Here is a 16,764-nt window from a genome sequence, read left to right as displayed (position 1 = left end):
GAATAACCCATTAAACATTAATGGATGCTCCCCTAAGGGTGATGCAATGGTTTTGCAGCACCATGGAAAAATGACCATTGGGCAAGTTTTGGATTTCCACCATATTAATTAGCTTTGGCTTTCTTACGTTTTAAAAAGAAAATTAAAGGTGTTGCCCACTATTAGGATAACCTCTTCTCTATCTGAATGTTTGCCCCCGTTAAAATAGAAACACTTATACTCACCTCCCGTGCCAGCGCTGTTCCAGTGGCGTCAGCACTCGCGTTCCTGGGGCTCACGTGAAGTTATTACGTCATGTGAGCCCTGCACCCAATCATCGCTGGCTTCACTGTTCCCACCTTTGGACGTATAAGTAATAAATAGAAAGTCAGAGCTGCTCAGTTCCTTCTGATTACTTATACGTCTGAAGGCGGGAACAGTGAAACCAGCGATGACTGGGCGCAGGGCTCACATGACGTAATAACTTCACATGAGGCCCAGTAACGCGAGTGCTGGAACAGCGCCGGTATGAGAGAGGAGTATAAGTTTTTATTTTAACAGGGGAAAACATTCAGAGTGAGAAGGGGTTGTCCTAGTAGTGGACAACACCTTTAATTATCTTTGTCATTTTGATGGCTAGACTAGCTTTGCAGAGCGCAGCAGGCCACGTTCTAGTTTTTACCGCTGTTCTAGTAAAACTACTACATTTTTGTAGCAACTTTGGAAAATGTGAAGCCTGCAGTTTGGGAATGCAGCCCTGTTGAGGTGCTCTCATGTGTCATTTCATGCAGTGTACAGCCGTCATATCATCACCACTTACTGCGCTCTGCACATTACACAAATACTGAGCTCAGCTTTGTCAGTTCAGCTACTGTTTATGTAAAGTGCAGCAGTCAAGCCGACTTCTGCCCTCTGGCAAAGCTGAGCTCAATATTTGTGCAGAGTACAGAGAGCAGCTGCTGGTGATGGTTTGACTGCTGCACTCTGCTTGCTATACTTAGCCAGGAGTGGGCTCCTCCATATGAGTGGGCCCCGTGGCAGCCACCCTCCTCCTAGCTACGTTTCTACACAATTCCTCATCTAACTTACATGTGTGATTTGTGTATTACTGTAACACACATGTTATACAGTTCAGGAGTTCAAGACAGCGTATGCACTTTATAGGTACAATGATTCGTTCCTCTATCACTATTCAAATATAGCATTTCTGATTACAGTCATTACCCATTACTTCTGTCTTTACACAGTGCTATGCATTTTTGGTTTGCAATTCTGTTTAATATGTTATTCCATTTCCATTTTTCCAGCCCTCCTTTCGTCTTGGTGTGAAGACCTAGGAAGATTGCTTCTTCTGCGCCACCAAAAGAGCAGGCAGAACGACCCCCCAGGGAAACTCCCCATGCAGCCCCCCATGAATTCTTTAACTTCCATGAAACCATCCCTGTCCCATGGGTAAGCATGCACTAAAGAGTCTCCACTTCTCAGTATGATAACACTAATTTGTTTAGCATTGCAGAATTGAGGATTCATAATGTCTCTTCATTCTGTTTTATGCACTGTATATGCTGGAATTTGGCACTTTAAAAATTCAATTGCGTTTTTGCATTTTCAGGCTCTACATAGAAGCTACATGGAAAAAAAATGCAAAAACTGTTAACTCATGCCCATTGTACATTAGTTTTTATGAAATCACATCCATTTTTCCTGAACTTTTAAACACCGCAAATGTTCTGCACTGCAAAAAGGCAGCATTTACACTATATGGGAACATGGCCTCAAAAAGCATCTTTAGGAGATCTAAAGTACATTTGTTAGGCATTAGTTGCACTTTATCAGGGTTTGTAGTTGTTGTATATAATAAAGGCCCAGATATTGGACACAAGAAGAGTCACCTACCATGAATACCTTGTCCTGGTTCATGCTTCCGGGTAAAATTGCCCTTGTAAATCCTCAAATGTTGAGAGTTTGAGTTTATTTGGTGTGTTACGTAGAATTACAGCAATGAAAATGTTTGTTGTTTTACTATGCCTCGTTCTTTATTTCTCAGTGATGGATCTTTCCCTTATGACTCCGTCCCTTGGCAGCAGAGTGCAAGTCAGCCTCCAGGTTCTCTGTCAGTGGTCACGACAGTTTGGGGCGTCACAAATACTTCTCAAAGCCAGGCAAGTTTTTGTTTCCTGTTCCTTGTGTAGCTAGAAGATATTCCACAACGTTCTGCACTTATTGTGTTCCCCAATATCACTCTATACAATCAGACATCATCTTACAGAAATATCAGCTTTGAGAATTTTTTGACCGCAAGAATACCCCTGCTGACAACACTATTTTTACAGTTGCAGACTGTAAACGGAAACCCATCCAGACACTCTGCATGCTAGTTGTGAACAGCGCCTGAAAAGCCTAGTGCTTGTTTATAAAGCGTTCCCTTTCTTGTTTCACCATTGGAAAAAGAAGTCATAATTTTTATTGTCTGCCTGTGATGCAACTGAAGATGCAGATCCTCATGTCGGGCACAGCTCCTCCTCCATGTTTGCATTCTGTCTTATTGACAACCTTGTGTTTTTTTTTTTGTTTTTTTTTTTAGGTACTAGGGAATCCAATGGTTAATGCAAACAATCCATTAAATCCAGCGGCCAATCCCATGGCGTCTGGTATGAACAGCAATAGCGCTGGTATGAACTCCCCACAGTTTGCTGGGCAGCAACAGCAGTATTCCTCAAAGGGAGCATCCAACCAGCCGTACATGCAGCAAAGCATGTATGGGCGTCCAAGCTATCCAGGGGGCGGTGGATTTGCAGGGAGGTAAGATGGCTTGCCTTTCACAATTGCTCTTGGTGTTTGCCTGCCAGCATTTGTTGTGCTTGGAATCTCTTATGTAAATGGCTGTTGTCAATGTATCACTCCTGCGGAATTGTGCTGCAGTCCAGTGACTTCGTCTCATCCATCCAGTGAGGTCGGTCTAGTGCTGAAGATGTTTGGATTGTATCTGAAGCTGATGTACTTTTTGGCTTTCAAGGAATGTGATTTCCTTTTTGTTTCACAGCTATCCTGGCGGTCCTAATAACCCTTCTGGAATGGGCATCCCACCTCACACAAGGCCACCTGCAGACTTCACCCAGCCTGCGGCAGCGGCTGCTGCAGCTGCAGTTGCTGCTGCTGCCGCCACTGCTACCGCCACGGCAACCGCTACAGTGGCAGCACTTCAAGAGACACAGAATAAGGACATGAACCAGTATGGCCCAGTGAGTCTACGTTGCATTTGTTTCTGTTGCTTATTGCTTCCAATAATTCTGTGCACTGAGTATGCTCCAGCACGTTCCCATTATCACCCTCCGCTGAAGGAAACACTAGGACATGCTTCTTTCCTTTCCTCCTATGTATCATATATTACAAATCTTAAGGGTTACTTAAAGAGTAACTGTTTTTTTATTTTTGTTTATAGTACCCATGAAAATAAGCAACTTTGTAATATATCTTATCAGACAAATCCGCTTCTCTCTCCTCCAGGACTGATCTTTCATTCTCAAAATTCTCAATTCATGGGTAAAATATATGTTTTTAATGAGCACAGATTTTCCCATTACTGAGATGGCAGTTGGTGCTCATAAAGTTCTATGGAGAATTGTAATTGTCATACTTGCAGCAGGATGTCTGTGTCTGCCTCTAGTTCCTCAATCTCTCCCCCCCCTCCATAGAATTTTAAAAGTACCAGCTGTCATTACCTATCTCTGTAGCAGAAAAATCTGTGTTCACTGATGGCTGATTTTACCCATAGATTGAGAGAGAGATCGACCTGCAGGAGAAAGAAGCTGATTTCTTTGATAAGAAATAATACATAGTTTCTTATTTTCATGTGTACTATTGATTAATGAAGGGAAAATTAAAAGACTTTTACTTTATAAGTAAAAAAGTGTTTGTATTTTTACCTATCCTGGTACAGTAGAGCATACAACTCCTCACCATTGAGATTGCAACACCAGGAAGGTAAAGTTGTGGAATTATAGAAATCACAGAATGGATAGACATGATAATGATATGCAAATAGTGAAAAAATGAAAAAAAAAAATTCAAAACATCTCTATTTATTTAGTATAGAGATTGAGCATGACGTGCAGAAATACACACATTGGCATGTCTTGGCTGCTATCAATGAGATGATTAATGATTGTCAGAGGAATAGTCTGCCACACTGAATGCACTTGAGTAAATCATCAAGATCCACTGCTGGCAGCTCCTTTTCGAAATGCCGACTATATGATCTACGAGATGTGCTCGATGGGAGGCAAGCTCCTTTTCGAAATGCCGACTATATGATCTACGAGATGTGCTCGATGGGAGGCAAGTTCGGGGACGCTGCAGGCCATTGTAGCACATTTAGGCCATGCAGGCTGCTCAGACTAGCATTACCAACATGCAGTCTGGTGGTGTTGTGTTCCCTCTCAGTTTGCGACAAATGGTGATAACTTGCACGTCGACAATCAGGGGGCATCGCATAATCATCCAACAAGACTGGATGCAATTTTTGAGGCTTTATATACCCCTATATCTATATATGCCCCTTAAACCTGTCACAGATTGGAGCCAAGTTGTTGAAAATGTGATAATTTTCAGAACTCAGCGACACCTTCTACATCCTCCTTGATGTTGTGATTTCAATGTTGAGGAGTGTATTTTGCTGCACTGTAACTAGAACATATCTACTCAGAATCCAGTTTCTCTATCTTGTGCACACACTAAGGTTCATATTGGATTTCTAGAGTTGTGTTGCACAATTTGGGTAATCCAGCAGTAGCTCTCACATTCAGGGACTGTGAAAATGTAACTGATTGTGCTATGCAAAATGCGACATCTATATATCCCCTTCTCTCTTATCCCATCTTGTGCGCCTTTCCTGCCTCACTCCTCATCCCTTTTAGAAACGCATGTCGCATTTTACTCTTTTCTCTTTCTTTTGTTGAAGGTGTGTTCCTCTTTCCAGATGGGTCCAGCCCAGGCCTACAACAGTCAATTCATGAATCAGCCAGGCCCACGAGTCCCCTCTGCTATGTCAGGGAATATGAACCCAGCTGGAATGGGTCCTAACATGGCACCTTCAAACATGAGTGGCCCACCAATGGGGATGAATCAACCTCGGCCTGGAATGAACCCTTTTGGAGCTCACGGTCAAAGGATGCCCCAACAAAGTTATCCTGGACCCAGGCCTCAGTCACTGCCTATGCAAGGCATTAAAAGGCCTTACCCCGGGGAGGTGAGCAACTAAAGCTGTGCATGAGATAACTTAGAATGTATGCATTTTAGATAACCACTATCACAATGTAATATCAGTTAAGAAAGCCGTACACCTTTAATTATAATGATATTCATTAAGGATGTGGTTATTAGTGAATCAACAGTTTTTGTTTTACTCCCCTTTCCATTCCTGCAAAGAATGAAGAGGCAAGTGTTTCAGATCCTGCATTTTGCCTAGCTTTCATCTTTACAACGCCCATGCTCTGCCCACTTCGGTGGATGTGGTCAGGACTAGTATAAAAGCTCCAAAAGTTATAACATTTTTCCCTAACCTGTAGTTTTGCCACTTTTCAAAGTCTTCTATGTCATAATTTTTGAATTGGGGCCAATCTTTCTTGAAGTTTGGATGTCTAATTTGTACAGTATGTGGAGCTGTCAGACAGTCCTCTATGTATTGCTGAAATTGTTGCTGGTTAGTCACTATATTGTCCACAGATAGTTTGCATCTTAAATTATTTTGCGTAACCCCCACCCCCACAATTCATCGTTCTAAATTTATCTACAGTGTTTCAAGTTTGTCATCTTCCTATAGTAAATGTCAATTTCTGTTCTTCCCTTCTACAGCCCAGTTACGGTAGCCAGCAGTATGGACCAAGCAGTCAATTTCCTAATCAACCGGGGCAGTACCCAAGTCCTAATCCTGCCAGACCCATGACTTCTCCAAATTACCCCGGCCAAAGGATGACAGGGCAGCAGAGTGCTGGACAATACCCTCCACCCAGTGTGGGCATGGGGCAGTACTACAAGGTGATTAGGTTATGGATTTCTGTGGCATTTTCTATTGTCATAGCTGTAGGAAAGCGCTGCTGATGGTTCTGAATTGGTTCTGAGCGCTTCTTGATTATTTTCCTTTTGCAGACATTGGTGCATCCTCTCTTTTTATCTTTTTATGTTCACATGTTTTTCATTTCTTTTTTTTTTTCTTTTTGAAAGACATGGGGGGAGGGGGGTATTATTTACCGTATTTGTGTTTAGGAAAACTGGTCTATCAATCTCCATACCTTCAGTTGAGACATCCCCCATTTCTCATCAGCTTAGGGTTATGTGAAATGACATTGATACCATGTGAGGCTAAATTTACCCTGCAAGGGAAAAGTATATCCATATGTGACATCCCACAACAAAAGCCAAACGTGTAGCAATCATCTGACTTCTTTTGTTAAAGGGATTGTGTTTATTAGACACCCTTATTAATTCCCTTAACTTTAATCATTAACCAAAGATCCCCACATTTATTCCTGCACTATGCTTCTAAATGAATTAGAAAGTGTAATGATTTATTTCAATTCATATGAAGCCTGATGTAATCGTACCTGGCACATTATCATACATCCCTACTAATGCCATTCATCTGTGGGGAAAGATACAGTTCCCATATTTCCTAAAACCAGTTCAATTTTACTAGTTGTCAAAATTCCTAAGAGAAGAAATTATCAGGTGAGTATTTAGTAGAGAAAAGCTAGAATCCAACCTAAGGATCATCACACATAGAAAGGCAGAATGTACACGTGCCATTCATAATAAGCCTAATAACAATAGGAACATAGTAATATAGGATATTAAATGCACCATATTAGCCTTTGTTTTGACAAGAGAAATGTAACTAATATGAGGTGGATACAGTTATTTTCTCCTTTTTGACTGTTTTCCTTAATAACCTACAAAAATGACCATAGCCGCCGACTAAATTTGTCTTGATGGTGTAGTCATTGAGGAATGAATTAAACGATAAAGATGACTAGCACAAACATAATACTGAAAAACGGGGAAAGAAATAAGGTAAGGAGTCATCCAATGGGGGAGAACGTCATTATAATAATACATAGAAACTGTTCTTATATTAGAGGCTGACAGTAATGAACACATAAAACGATGAAAAATAATAAGATACCTCCTCAATAATAACATTATGGATCGTATAGGCATAAGAGATTTCTGTAGCTGACCTCATACTGGCATGGATCCCCAATTAATAGATTTTAGATGAAGAACGTAAGTATTGGTTGCTGCTTTTCAGCTGATTATTTCTCATATCACTGACCTCTTAAGCTGCTTTTTCTTTATATTTTCAGTCACTCTTTTTTTATTTATTTTTTTTTTACATTTTTTAATTCATTATTATTATTTTTTTAATAGCCAGAGCAGTTTAATGGACAAAATAACAACTTTTCTGGGAGCGGCTACAATAGCTATAGCCAAGGCAGTATGAACGGGGTGAGTGTAAATTCATACCAAATCATCAAAATTGATCAAATTGGGAGGCAGGGTTAACTGAGTGCTGCACAACAGAAACTGTGACAAAGGCCAGTTTTATATGTTTCATTCTCAACGTTTTGTTGCATTTCAGGTTTGTCATGGATGTCAACCATCAAAGAGGCTGGCACAAAAGTCTGCAGTCATTCTGTGACCGCAGGCTTGTAAATTCTCACCTCATGTGCAGCACGCGCTGTCAGGATTCTTTGGTGCCGGCGGCAAGATTGTGACCGCAAGTATGCAATATACATACTCCTGGCCATATTCTGACTAGACGTGCGTAGCCTCGCTCAATTCACTTGTATTGATTGAGGCATAGCACATAATTGCGGTCACAATCTCGCCGCCTGCTCCGAAAAATCCTGACAATGTGCGCTGTGCTTGATGTGAGGATTCACAAGTCTGCAGTCACACAGAGTGACTGCAGACTTTGTCACAATACACAGACTGTGCATACTGATGTCAAAATAGTGAGCTAATGTGCACAGTACTGCCATAGTACAGGGATAGTGTGCACAGTGATGTCACAATAGAGCTATAATGTGCACAGTACTGCCATAGTGCAGGGATAGTGTGCACAGTGATGTCACAATAGAGCTGTAATGTGCACAGTACTGTCATAATACAGGGATAGTGTGCACAGTGATGTCACAATAGAGCTGTAATGTGCACAGTACTGCCATAATACAGGGATAGTGTGCACAGTGATGTCACAATAGAGCTGTAATGTGCACAGTACTGCCATAGTGCAGGGATAGTGTGCACAGTGATGTCACAATAGAGCTGTAATGTGCACAGTACTGCCATAATACAGGGATAGTGTGCACAGTGATGTCACAATAGAGCTGTAATGTGCACAGTACTGTCATAATACAGGGATAGTGTGCACAGTGATGTCACAATAGAGCTGTAATGTGCACAATACTGCCATAATACAAGGATAGTGTGCACAGTGATGTCACAATAGAGCTGTAATGTGCACAGTACTGCCATAATACAGGGATAGTGTGCACAGTGATGTCACAATAGAGCTGTAATGTGCACAGTACTGTCATAATACAGGGATAGTGTGCACAGTGATGTCACAATAGAGCTGTAATGTGCACAGTACTGCCATAATACAGGGATAGTGTGCACAGTGATGTCACAATAGAGCTGTAATGTGCACAGTACTGCCATAATACAGGGATAGTGTGCACAGTGATGTCACAATAGAGCTGTAATGTGCACAATACTGCCATAATACAGGGATAGTGTGCACAGTGATGTCACAATAGAGCTGTAATGTGCACAGTACTGCCATAGTACAGGGATAGTGTGCACAGTGATGTCACAATAGAGCTGTAATGTGTACAGTACTGCCATAATACAGGGATAGCGTGCACAGTGATGTCACAATAGAGCTGTAATGTGCACAATACTGCCATAATACAGGGATAGTGTGCACAGTGATGTCACAATAGAGCTGTAATGTGCACAGTACTGCCATAATACAGGGATAGTGTGCACAGTGATGTCACAATAGAGCTGTAATGTGCACAATACTGCCATAATACAGGGATAGTGTGCACAGTGATGTCACAATAGAGCTGTAATGTGCACAGTACTGCCATAGTACAGGGATAGTGTGCACAGTGATGTCACAATAGAGCTGTAATGTGCGCAGTACTGCCATAGTACAGGGATAGTGTACACAGTGATGTCACAATAGAGCTATAATGTGCACAGTACTGCCATAATACAGGGATAGTGTGCACAGTCATGTCACAATAGAGCTATAATGTGCACAGTACTGCCATAGTACAGGGATAGTGTGCACAGTGATGTCACAATAGAGCTATAATTTGCACAGTACTGCCATAATACAGGGATAGTGTGCACAGTGATGTCACAATAGAGCTATAATGTGCACAGTACTGCCATAGTGCAGGGATAATAATGTGCACAGTGATGTCACAATAGAGCTATAATGTGCACAGTACTGCCGTAATACAGGGATAGTGTGCACAGTGATGTCACAATAGAGCTATAATGTGCACAGTACTGCCATAATACAGGGATAGTGTGCACAATGATGTCACAATAGAGCTATAATGTGCACAGTACTGCCATAGTACAGGGATAGTGTGCACAGTGATGTCACAATAGAGCTATAATGTGCACAGTACTGCCATAGTACAGGGATAGTGTGCACAGTGATGTCACAATAGAGCTATAATGTGCACAGTACTGCCATAGCAGGGATAGTGTGCACAGTGATGTCACAATAGAGCTATAATGTGCACAGTACTGCCATAATACAGGGATAGTGTGCACAGTGATGTCACAATAGAGCTATAATTTGCACAGTACTGCCATAATACAGGGATAGTGTGCACAGTGATGTCACAATAGAGCTATAATGTGCACAGTACTGCCATAGTGCAGGGATAATAATGTGCACAGTGATGTCACAATAGAGCTATAATGTGCACAGTACTGCCATAGCAGGGATAGTGTGCACAGTGATGTCACAATAGAGCTATAATGTGCACAGTACTGCCATAATACAGGGATAGTGTGCACAGTGATGTCACAATAGAGCTATAATTTGCACAGTACTGCCATAATACAGGGATAGTGTGCACAGTGATGTCACAATAGAGCTATAATGTGCACAGTAAAGATACAATAGAGAGATAATGTGCAGAAATAATAAACCCAGTGATGTCACTGTGCAGGGGTAACAAACACAAGCTCACTATGTACATTATGACATCACCGTGGGAAAAAATATAGTGAAGTCACATGATGGTATAATGAACTTATGATGTCATTCTACAGGAACAACATAGTAATGTCACACTACATGAATAATTCATAAAGTAGTCCAGCAGAGGAGGGATAAAGCACACAGATGGAGCAACCATGCTCTGTAGTTTGACTTAATGGTGCAAAATAAATTTTTCCATGCCCGCTTCTTCCACCACTTACATTTTTCATTAACCCCATATTATGTGTGAATGGAAATGGGCCTCCCTTAGTTGAGGTTCTGCTTTGTTAGCTACACCCTTGTGTCCACAAAACATATGGGGCCAACATTGCTTTGACCTAGCACCCTCCTCTCCAGATGGAATATACTACTGTCTGTGAGCTCTCATCTTTTTCATTTAGTTGTACTCAGAGGAGATTAAGCCCAATGTATCATGGTATAATTTATCTTTGGTCGATCATCAGGTTTGTGTTCACTGTACTATACTGTATATGAATGTGGTCATGAGCTTGGAACAGCTCTGCTTATTATAGTAATTAAATTAAACTAGTTGTATCATTTACAATATTGCTGACAGTTGCAAATCTAATAAATCAGACATTGTATGTATGTATGTTTTTGCCATTTCTTTAACTATGATGATGTTTTACTCTGGTTGGAAGTGGTTGCATGGAGAAATTGGTGCAGCATATACCATCCATTATCTTTTAGTAATCTTGTTTAGTTAACTTCTTAAAAAGAAGAAAAATCACCAGTAAATGTGAGTCCTTTAAGTAGTCTCTCCTGTAGTTGTTAAAAATGTTTCAGTTTTGTGGTTATTATTATTATAATGGCAGATGATACATCCCTAAATGTTCTATCCAGGAGTGGTGAAGCTGAATGTTATCTACTAAAATGTTTAAAAAAAAGTGGAAAGGCTATGTTCCTTTAGTGTTTATCACAATAGCTATTAATATGATATTAATAAATTACTTTAGAATACTGCACATTGTTTGCTTACAAGTTCTGAAGACTCCCAATTGTGTAACACTACCTGACTTTTTATGTCATTTTGCAGCCTTCAAGGCCAGGTCCTGTTGGTAATTACCCTCACTCACCTGTTCCTGGAAACCCCACGCCACCTATGACTCCTGGCAGTACTATCCCACCATACCTGTCCCCTAATCAAGATGTCAAGCCTCCGTTCCCTCCAGACATCAAGCCAAACATGAGCTCCTTACCTCCACCACCAAGTGAGTGAGAATCTTATTAACTTGAAGCTTTGACTAGGAGACCATTTTTTCCTTTTATTTTGTACACCACCATATCTTACCTATAGAATGTTTTCTATTATTAGTATAGGCAAACATTTTTTTTATTTTATTTTTTTTTATTTTATTTTTTATAAACAGTACTGTGCAAATGTTTTAAGCAGGGAAGAAAAAATGCTATCAATTCAGAATGCTTTCAAAAATAAAAGTGTTAACATTTTTTAACAAAATGAAAAGTGAATGAACAAAATCTAAATAAAATAATATTTGTTGTCACCGCCCATTGTCTTCAAAGCAGCATCGCTTCTTCTCGATACACTTGTCACTTGCACATAGTTTGTGAAGGAACTCGACAGGAGGTTGTTCCAAACATCTTGTAGAACTAACCACATATCTTCTGTGTATGAGGCTTGCGCAGATCCCTCTGTCTCTTCAGGTAATCTCAGAAAGACTAAATGATGTTGAGGTCAAGGCTCTGTGGGAGCCATATTATCACTTCCAGGACTCCTTATGCTTTACGCTGGAGATAGTTGTTAATGACATTGACTGTATGTCTGGGGTTGTTGTCCTGCTGCAGAATACATTTGGAGCCAATCTGATGCCTCTCTGATGGTATTTCATGATGGATAAGTATCTACTTGTATTTCTCGGCATTGAGGACACTTAGTATTGACCAAGTTCTCAACACCATTTGTTGAAATTCAGCCCCAAACTTGCAAGGACCTTCCACCGTGCTTCACTGTTCCTGCAGATACTCATTATTGTACCACTCTCTAGCTGTACGGCGAACAAGCTGCCTTCTGTTACAGCCAAATATTTAAAATTTTGACACATCAGTCTGGGGCACCTGCTGCCATTTTCTGCACCCCAATTCCCAAATTTTTGTGCATAGTAGAATCACTGGGCCTTGTGATAGATCGTATGGCTTTTGGCTGCGATTCTTCTATGAAGACCACTTCTTATCAGACTTCTCTGCACAGTAGATGGATGTGGTTGCTTCAGTTCTGAGGTGGTAATGCACCAATTCAAATGCTGTTCACAGAGTCAGCGTAGGGCAATTATATTTATTAACAGAGTGCCAAAAGGCAAAAAATTCTCTAAAGATTGTTAAAAAAAGAACTTTTAATTTAACTATTAAAGGAATATTAAACTAAAATTTGCAAGAGTCAGTATGTGTTTCAGCACACTCAGGTATAGTGCCCACTATTCTCATTTACATCATTGTAGTCACTACTGGCTTGAATGTCTCAATATCAATCTCCCTTTTCTGTTATCAGGATAGCTTTGTGTGGCCGCAACTACACCGTCCTATATAACTGTATTCACCATACAACTGACTAATGCTATTAAAATGCAGTCCTAAGCTTCCCCTCCCCTAAGCCTAGGACTGCATTTTAATAGCATTAGTCAGTTGTATGGTGAATACAGTTATATAGGACAGTGTAGTTGCAGCCGCACAAAGCTATCCTGATACCAGAAATGGAGATTGATATTGAGACATTCAAGCAAGTAGTGACTACAATGAGTTAAATGAGAATAATGGGCACTATACCTGAGTGTCCTGAAACGCATACTGACTCTTGCAAATTTTATATTAATATTCCTTTAATAGTTAAATTAAAAGTTCTTTTTTAACAATCTTTAGTTAGGGAATATTTTGCCTTTTGGCAATCTGTTAATAATAATAGTTCTGAGGTGATGGCACTGCTGGACATCTGCTTTATTGAAGTAAGCATGATGTGTTTCTCATCTGCTGCACTAAGTTTCCTTGGTCGACGACTGTGTCCACGGCCCTCATCGTTCCCCATTTCTTGCTTTCCTCAACACTGCATCTATGGTACTCAGCGTTTCTTTCTGTTCTCAATGCTTAGAAATACAGAGACCTACATCCACAGAGGATCTGTGGCTAGTTCTCCATGATATTTGGAACAACCCTCCTACCGACATTTTTCAAAAACTGTGTACAACTTGTGTCTAAGAGTACCTAGAATTGATTCTTTGATACTGTTTTGAAGGCAAAGAGTGGTCACACCAAATATCGATGTTTAGATTTCTCTTTCGTTCATTCACTTTGCATTTTGTTAATTGATCAAAATACATTAACACTTTTATTTTTTTAAAGCATTACTTTGCATCAGTTTTTCCAGACCTGCCTAAAATTTTTGCACCATATTGTATATGGAAAAGACATCCAAGTTGACAAGGAAGAGTAATGCACTTTTTGCTGTGAATATTTAAAATATTGTAGGAGCTTGTATTAGCTATATACTTGACCTTTGAGGAGGTCTAGGGTCTCTAGTACTCCATGCTTTGCTTACTAGTCTTCACATTGTTGTGCTGCAGATGCAAAAGGGAAAGTTCACGCTTTCTCTCCGTCTTCGATCTCAGCCAGCCACGCAGACGAGCTCCGCCTAACGTTTCCTGTTCGGGATGGAGTGGTATTGGAGCCTTTCCGACTGGAGCACAACCTTGCGGTTAGCAACCATGTGTTCCACTTGCGGCCCACCGTCCATCAGACCCTCATGTGGAGGTAAATCTTGATGAATGGTTATTAACACTTCTTATTAGCATGAGGAAACCTTTTCATGATACATTTTCTATGTGTATTTTTTGTATGGACGTCGCATTTTTGTTGTTAAAGGGGTTGGCTACTTTTTCTGGTTAGTGCAGCTCTCCTCACACAGTCCCCAGCACTTCTGTCCATACTGTCAATGGCTGCTGGTGGAGGAGCATGTGACAAGACCTGCCCATCGGCCTCCAGCAGTAGAAAAGCAGCTTTCCTGTGAGGTGTTTTGCAATTGGACAAGGACAATGGACTAGTCTGGTCACATGCTCCTCCACCAGCAGCCATTTTTTGAAAGAAGTGGTGGCCAGTTTTTGAGGAAAACTGCAGTAACAAGGAAAAGTGGCTCATCTCCTTAATCAGGATGTCCAGTTTACTTGAAGATATATATTTACCTATTTGCCTTTAACAGATCGGACTTGGAGTTGCAATTTAAGTGCTACCACCATGAAGATAGACAGATGAACACCAACTGGCCTGCATCTGTACAAGTCAGCGTCAATGCTACTCCTCTTACTATCGAGCGGGGTGACAATAAGACTTCCCATAAACCTTTGCACCTCAAGCACGTTTGCCAGCCAGGCCGCAATACCATCCAAATTACCGTCACTGCCTGTTGTTGTGTAAGTGTCCGCCTCCAGTCCCTTCATTCAATATTAGTTTGTTGTATATGCTGCCATAAAGATTCATTTCAACTTCAGGAATAATTTCCATAGTTTGTAACAGCAGCAAGAAATTTTTACTGCTCGTCCAATAAAATTCAGTACAAAAGCAGGTATGTACGTCTAAATTTGCAACAATAAGGAGTATATTCCACAGGCACGCCCCATTTGTAGCAGATATCTTGTACTGAGTCCGTCTTTTTATGAATCCCTTTTCTGGTGGAGGTGATCAGCAGAGCCACAGATCGGGCTCCAGTGCCCTGCCTGCCACACAGCTGCCATTTAGTTTGTTAGCTGGCATTTAGTATCATGTACATATTACATAATACCTTTATGGAAAAGTCCTATATTGATGAGAATCGGGCAGTTTCTGATCATTTACTTGTGGAACCATTTTCCAATTTTTCTTTCGTACAACATTGAGATCAGGTTCAACAAAAAGAGTGTAGTGGACACGGTGAAAAGAAAGGGGGAAGATTAAAAGGGAATTGGCTTATGATATTACATTTATTTTAAAATTCTGTTGTATAGTAATGCTGCAGTGTAACCCCTCTGTACATTGCAGCGTTACTTCTGGAGAATAGCTTGTCACGAATCTTGTGCCTACTGACTTTATTTCTCCATCTACAGTCCCACTTGTTTGTGCTGCAGTTAGTCCATCGGCCTTCAGTACGTTCAGTATTGCAAGGTTTGTTGAAGAAGAGGTTGCTCCCAGCCGAACACTGTATCACAAAAAGTAAGTTATTAACACTATATTATCAGGATGCAAATCTGTACCAATCTGGGCTCCTATGGTGGGAAGCGTCAGCCTTTTATTGCACACTTCTAGTAATACATGGCTTGTGCTTACTTGTGCAGTAAAGAGAAATTTCAGCAGTGTAGCAGCGACAACTGGGAATGCAGCTCTGAATGGGGAGGATGGAGTAGAGCAGACGGCCATCAAAGTCTCTTTGAAATGCCCAATCACGTTCAGGCGAATCCAGCTGCCTGCAAGGGGACATGACTGCAAACATGTCCAGGTTAGTAGATCTGAGGAGTCATCGATTTCTACTCGCATAGCCTTCAGTTTACACCTTGCACCTGAGCTTGTCCCAGATAGTAAATGAGACCTCTCTGCTTGCAGTGCTTCGACCTTGAATCCTATCTTCAACTGAACTGCGAACGAGGGACGTGGCGGTGTCCTGTATGCAAGTAAGTACGCTGATAGAAAGGGTACTAGTCATTTTTGGGCACTAAGATATAAGCCAACACTGCATATTTGGATCATTTAACTTATTAATAAATTTACTATAAAGGTGAGGTTCATGGCACACATTTTGGTAAAATTTAGTGAGCCTACCTGCCATGAAACTCTCAGCCTCATTCAAACGTATACAACAGGAGACTTCCCTCTCTGTCATGGGTGCAGGCCTACAAAATATAATCATTATTATAGGCAGGGAAGGTCTAGCCAACCGTAGGTAGCTGTAGTTGACATACAGTTGGAGAAATGTTTTGCTTCATACAGCTGTTTTTGGAAGGGGGAATATAAAGGACATATCTCAACTTTACACCCCAAATGTAGGTTAGGCTCTGTTCACAAAAATACTAGACAAAATAGCAGAAAAATGCTGGTCACCATGACAGAAATAAGAAGGTGTCTGGCATGTCAGAGCTAGCTTTTCTGTTCTCACGGAGCAGAACTGCAGAGCCTGACAACCATAGAAGTGGGTTTTATTTCATGTCCATTACAACTTTTTATCCATGTGTTGCGGGTGTGTCAGAGGTGACAGACAGTTGCCCTGCAGTTGGTTGCAGGAGATCTCTACGTTTGGCATTACAGACATATTCTTAGAGGCTGTCTCTAGGACCCAGCGGCTACCTCCCTCTGGCTAATTAACACCCTGCCTGGGTGTATAAATACCTGCTGTGTTTCAGAGGGAGGTGCCAGCGATATTCATTACTACTTGTGAAAGCTTTGGCTAGAGCAGTACTACGTCCTCTCTGGAGCTTGAGGACGTGTGCGTGCGCATTTGT

At 41.1% G+C, this 16,764-nt stretch overlaps 1 protein-coding gene across 10 annotated transcripts in view; it reads left to right on the top strand.

The window, feature by feature from the left end:
• ZMIZ1 (zinc finger MIZ-type containing 1) overlaps positions 1-16,764 on the top strand; it is a 479,207-nt gene that overhangs the window by 445,766 nt on the left and 16,677 nt on the right. For 8 of the 10 annotated variants that reach the window (XM_073686020.1, XM_073686021.1, XM_073686019.1 and 5 more), the window contains 13 exons: positions 1,287-1,431; positions 2,027-2,141; positions 2,564-2,781; positions 3,023-3,221; positions 4,940-5,227; positions 5,833-6,015; positions 7,405-7,482; positions 11,331-11,505; positions 13,867-14,053; positions 14,499-14,709; positions 15,379-15,484; positions 15,607-15,767; positions 15,872-15,939. In XM_073686020.1, the coding sequence (XP_073542121.1) occupies positions 1,287-1,431; positions 2,027-2,141; positions 2,564-2,781; positions 3,023-3,221; positions 4,940-5,227; positions 5,833-6,015; positions 7,405-7,482; positions 11,331-11,505; positions 13,867-14,053; positions 14,499-14,709; positions 15,379-15,484; positions 15,607-15,767; positions 15,872-15,939 (2,134 nt within the window). The remainder of the gene's footprint in view (positions 1-1,286; positions 1,432-2,026; positions 2,142-2,563; positions 2,782-3,022; positions 3,222-4,939; positions 5,228-5,832; positions 6,016-7,404; positions 7,483-11,330; positions 11,506-13,866; positions 14,054-14,498; positions 14,710-15,378; positions 15,485-15,606; positions 15,768-15,871; positions 15,940-16,764) is intronic. The other 2 variants (XM_073686023.1, XM_073686024.1) reach the window with 2 other exon arrangements.

The sequence above is a fragment of the Phyllobates terribilis genome, unplaced genomic scaffold (assembly GCF_046119375.1).
Source record: "Phyllobates terribilis strain yellow unplaced genomic scaffold, ASM4611937v1 Scaffold_5__5_contigs__length_657084704, whole genome shotgun sequence".
Taxonomy (NCBI): domain Eukaryota; kingdom Metazoa; phylum Chordata; class Amphibia; order Anura; family Dendrobatidae; genus Phyllobates; species Phyllobates terribilis.
Note: the sequence above shows the minus strand (reverse complement) of the source record. Positions and strands in the feature narration are given on the sequence as shown.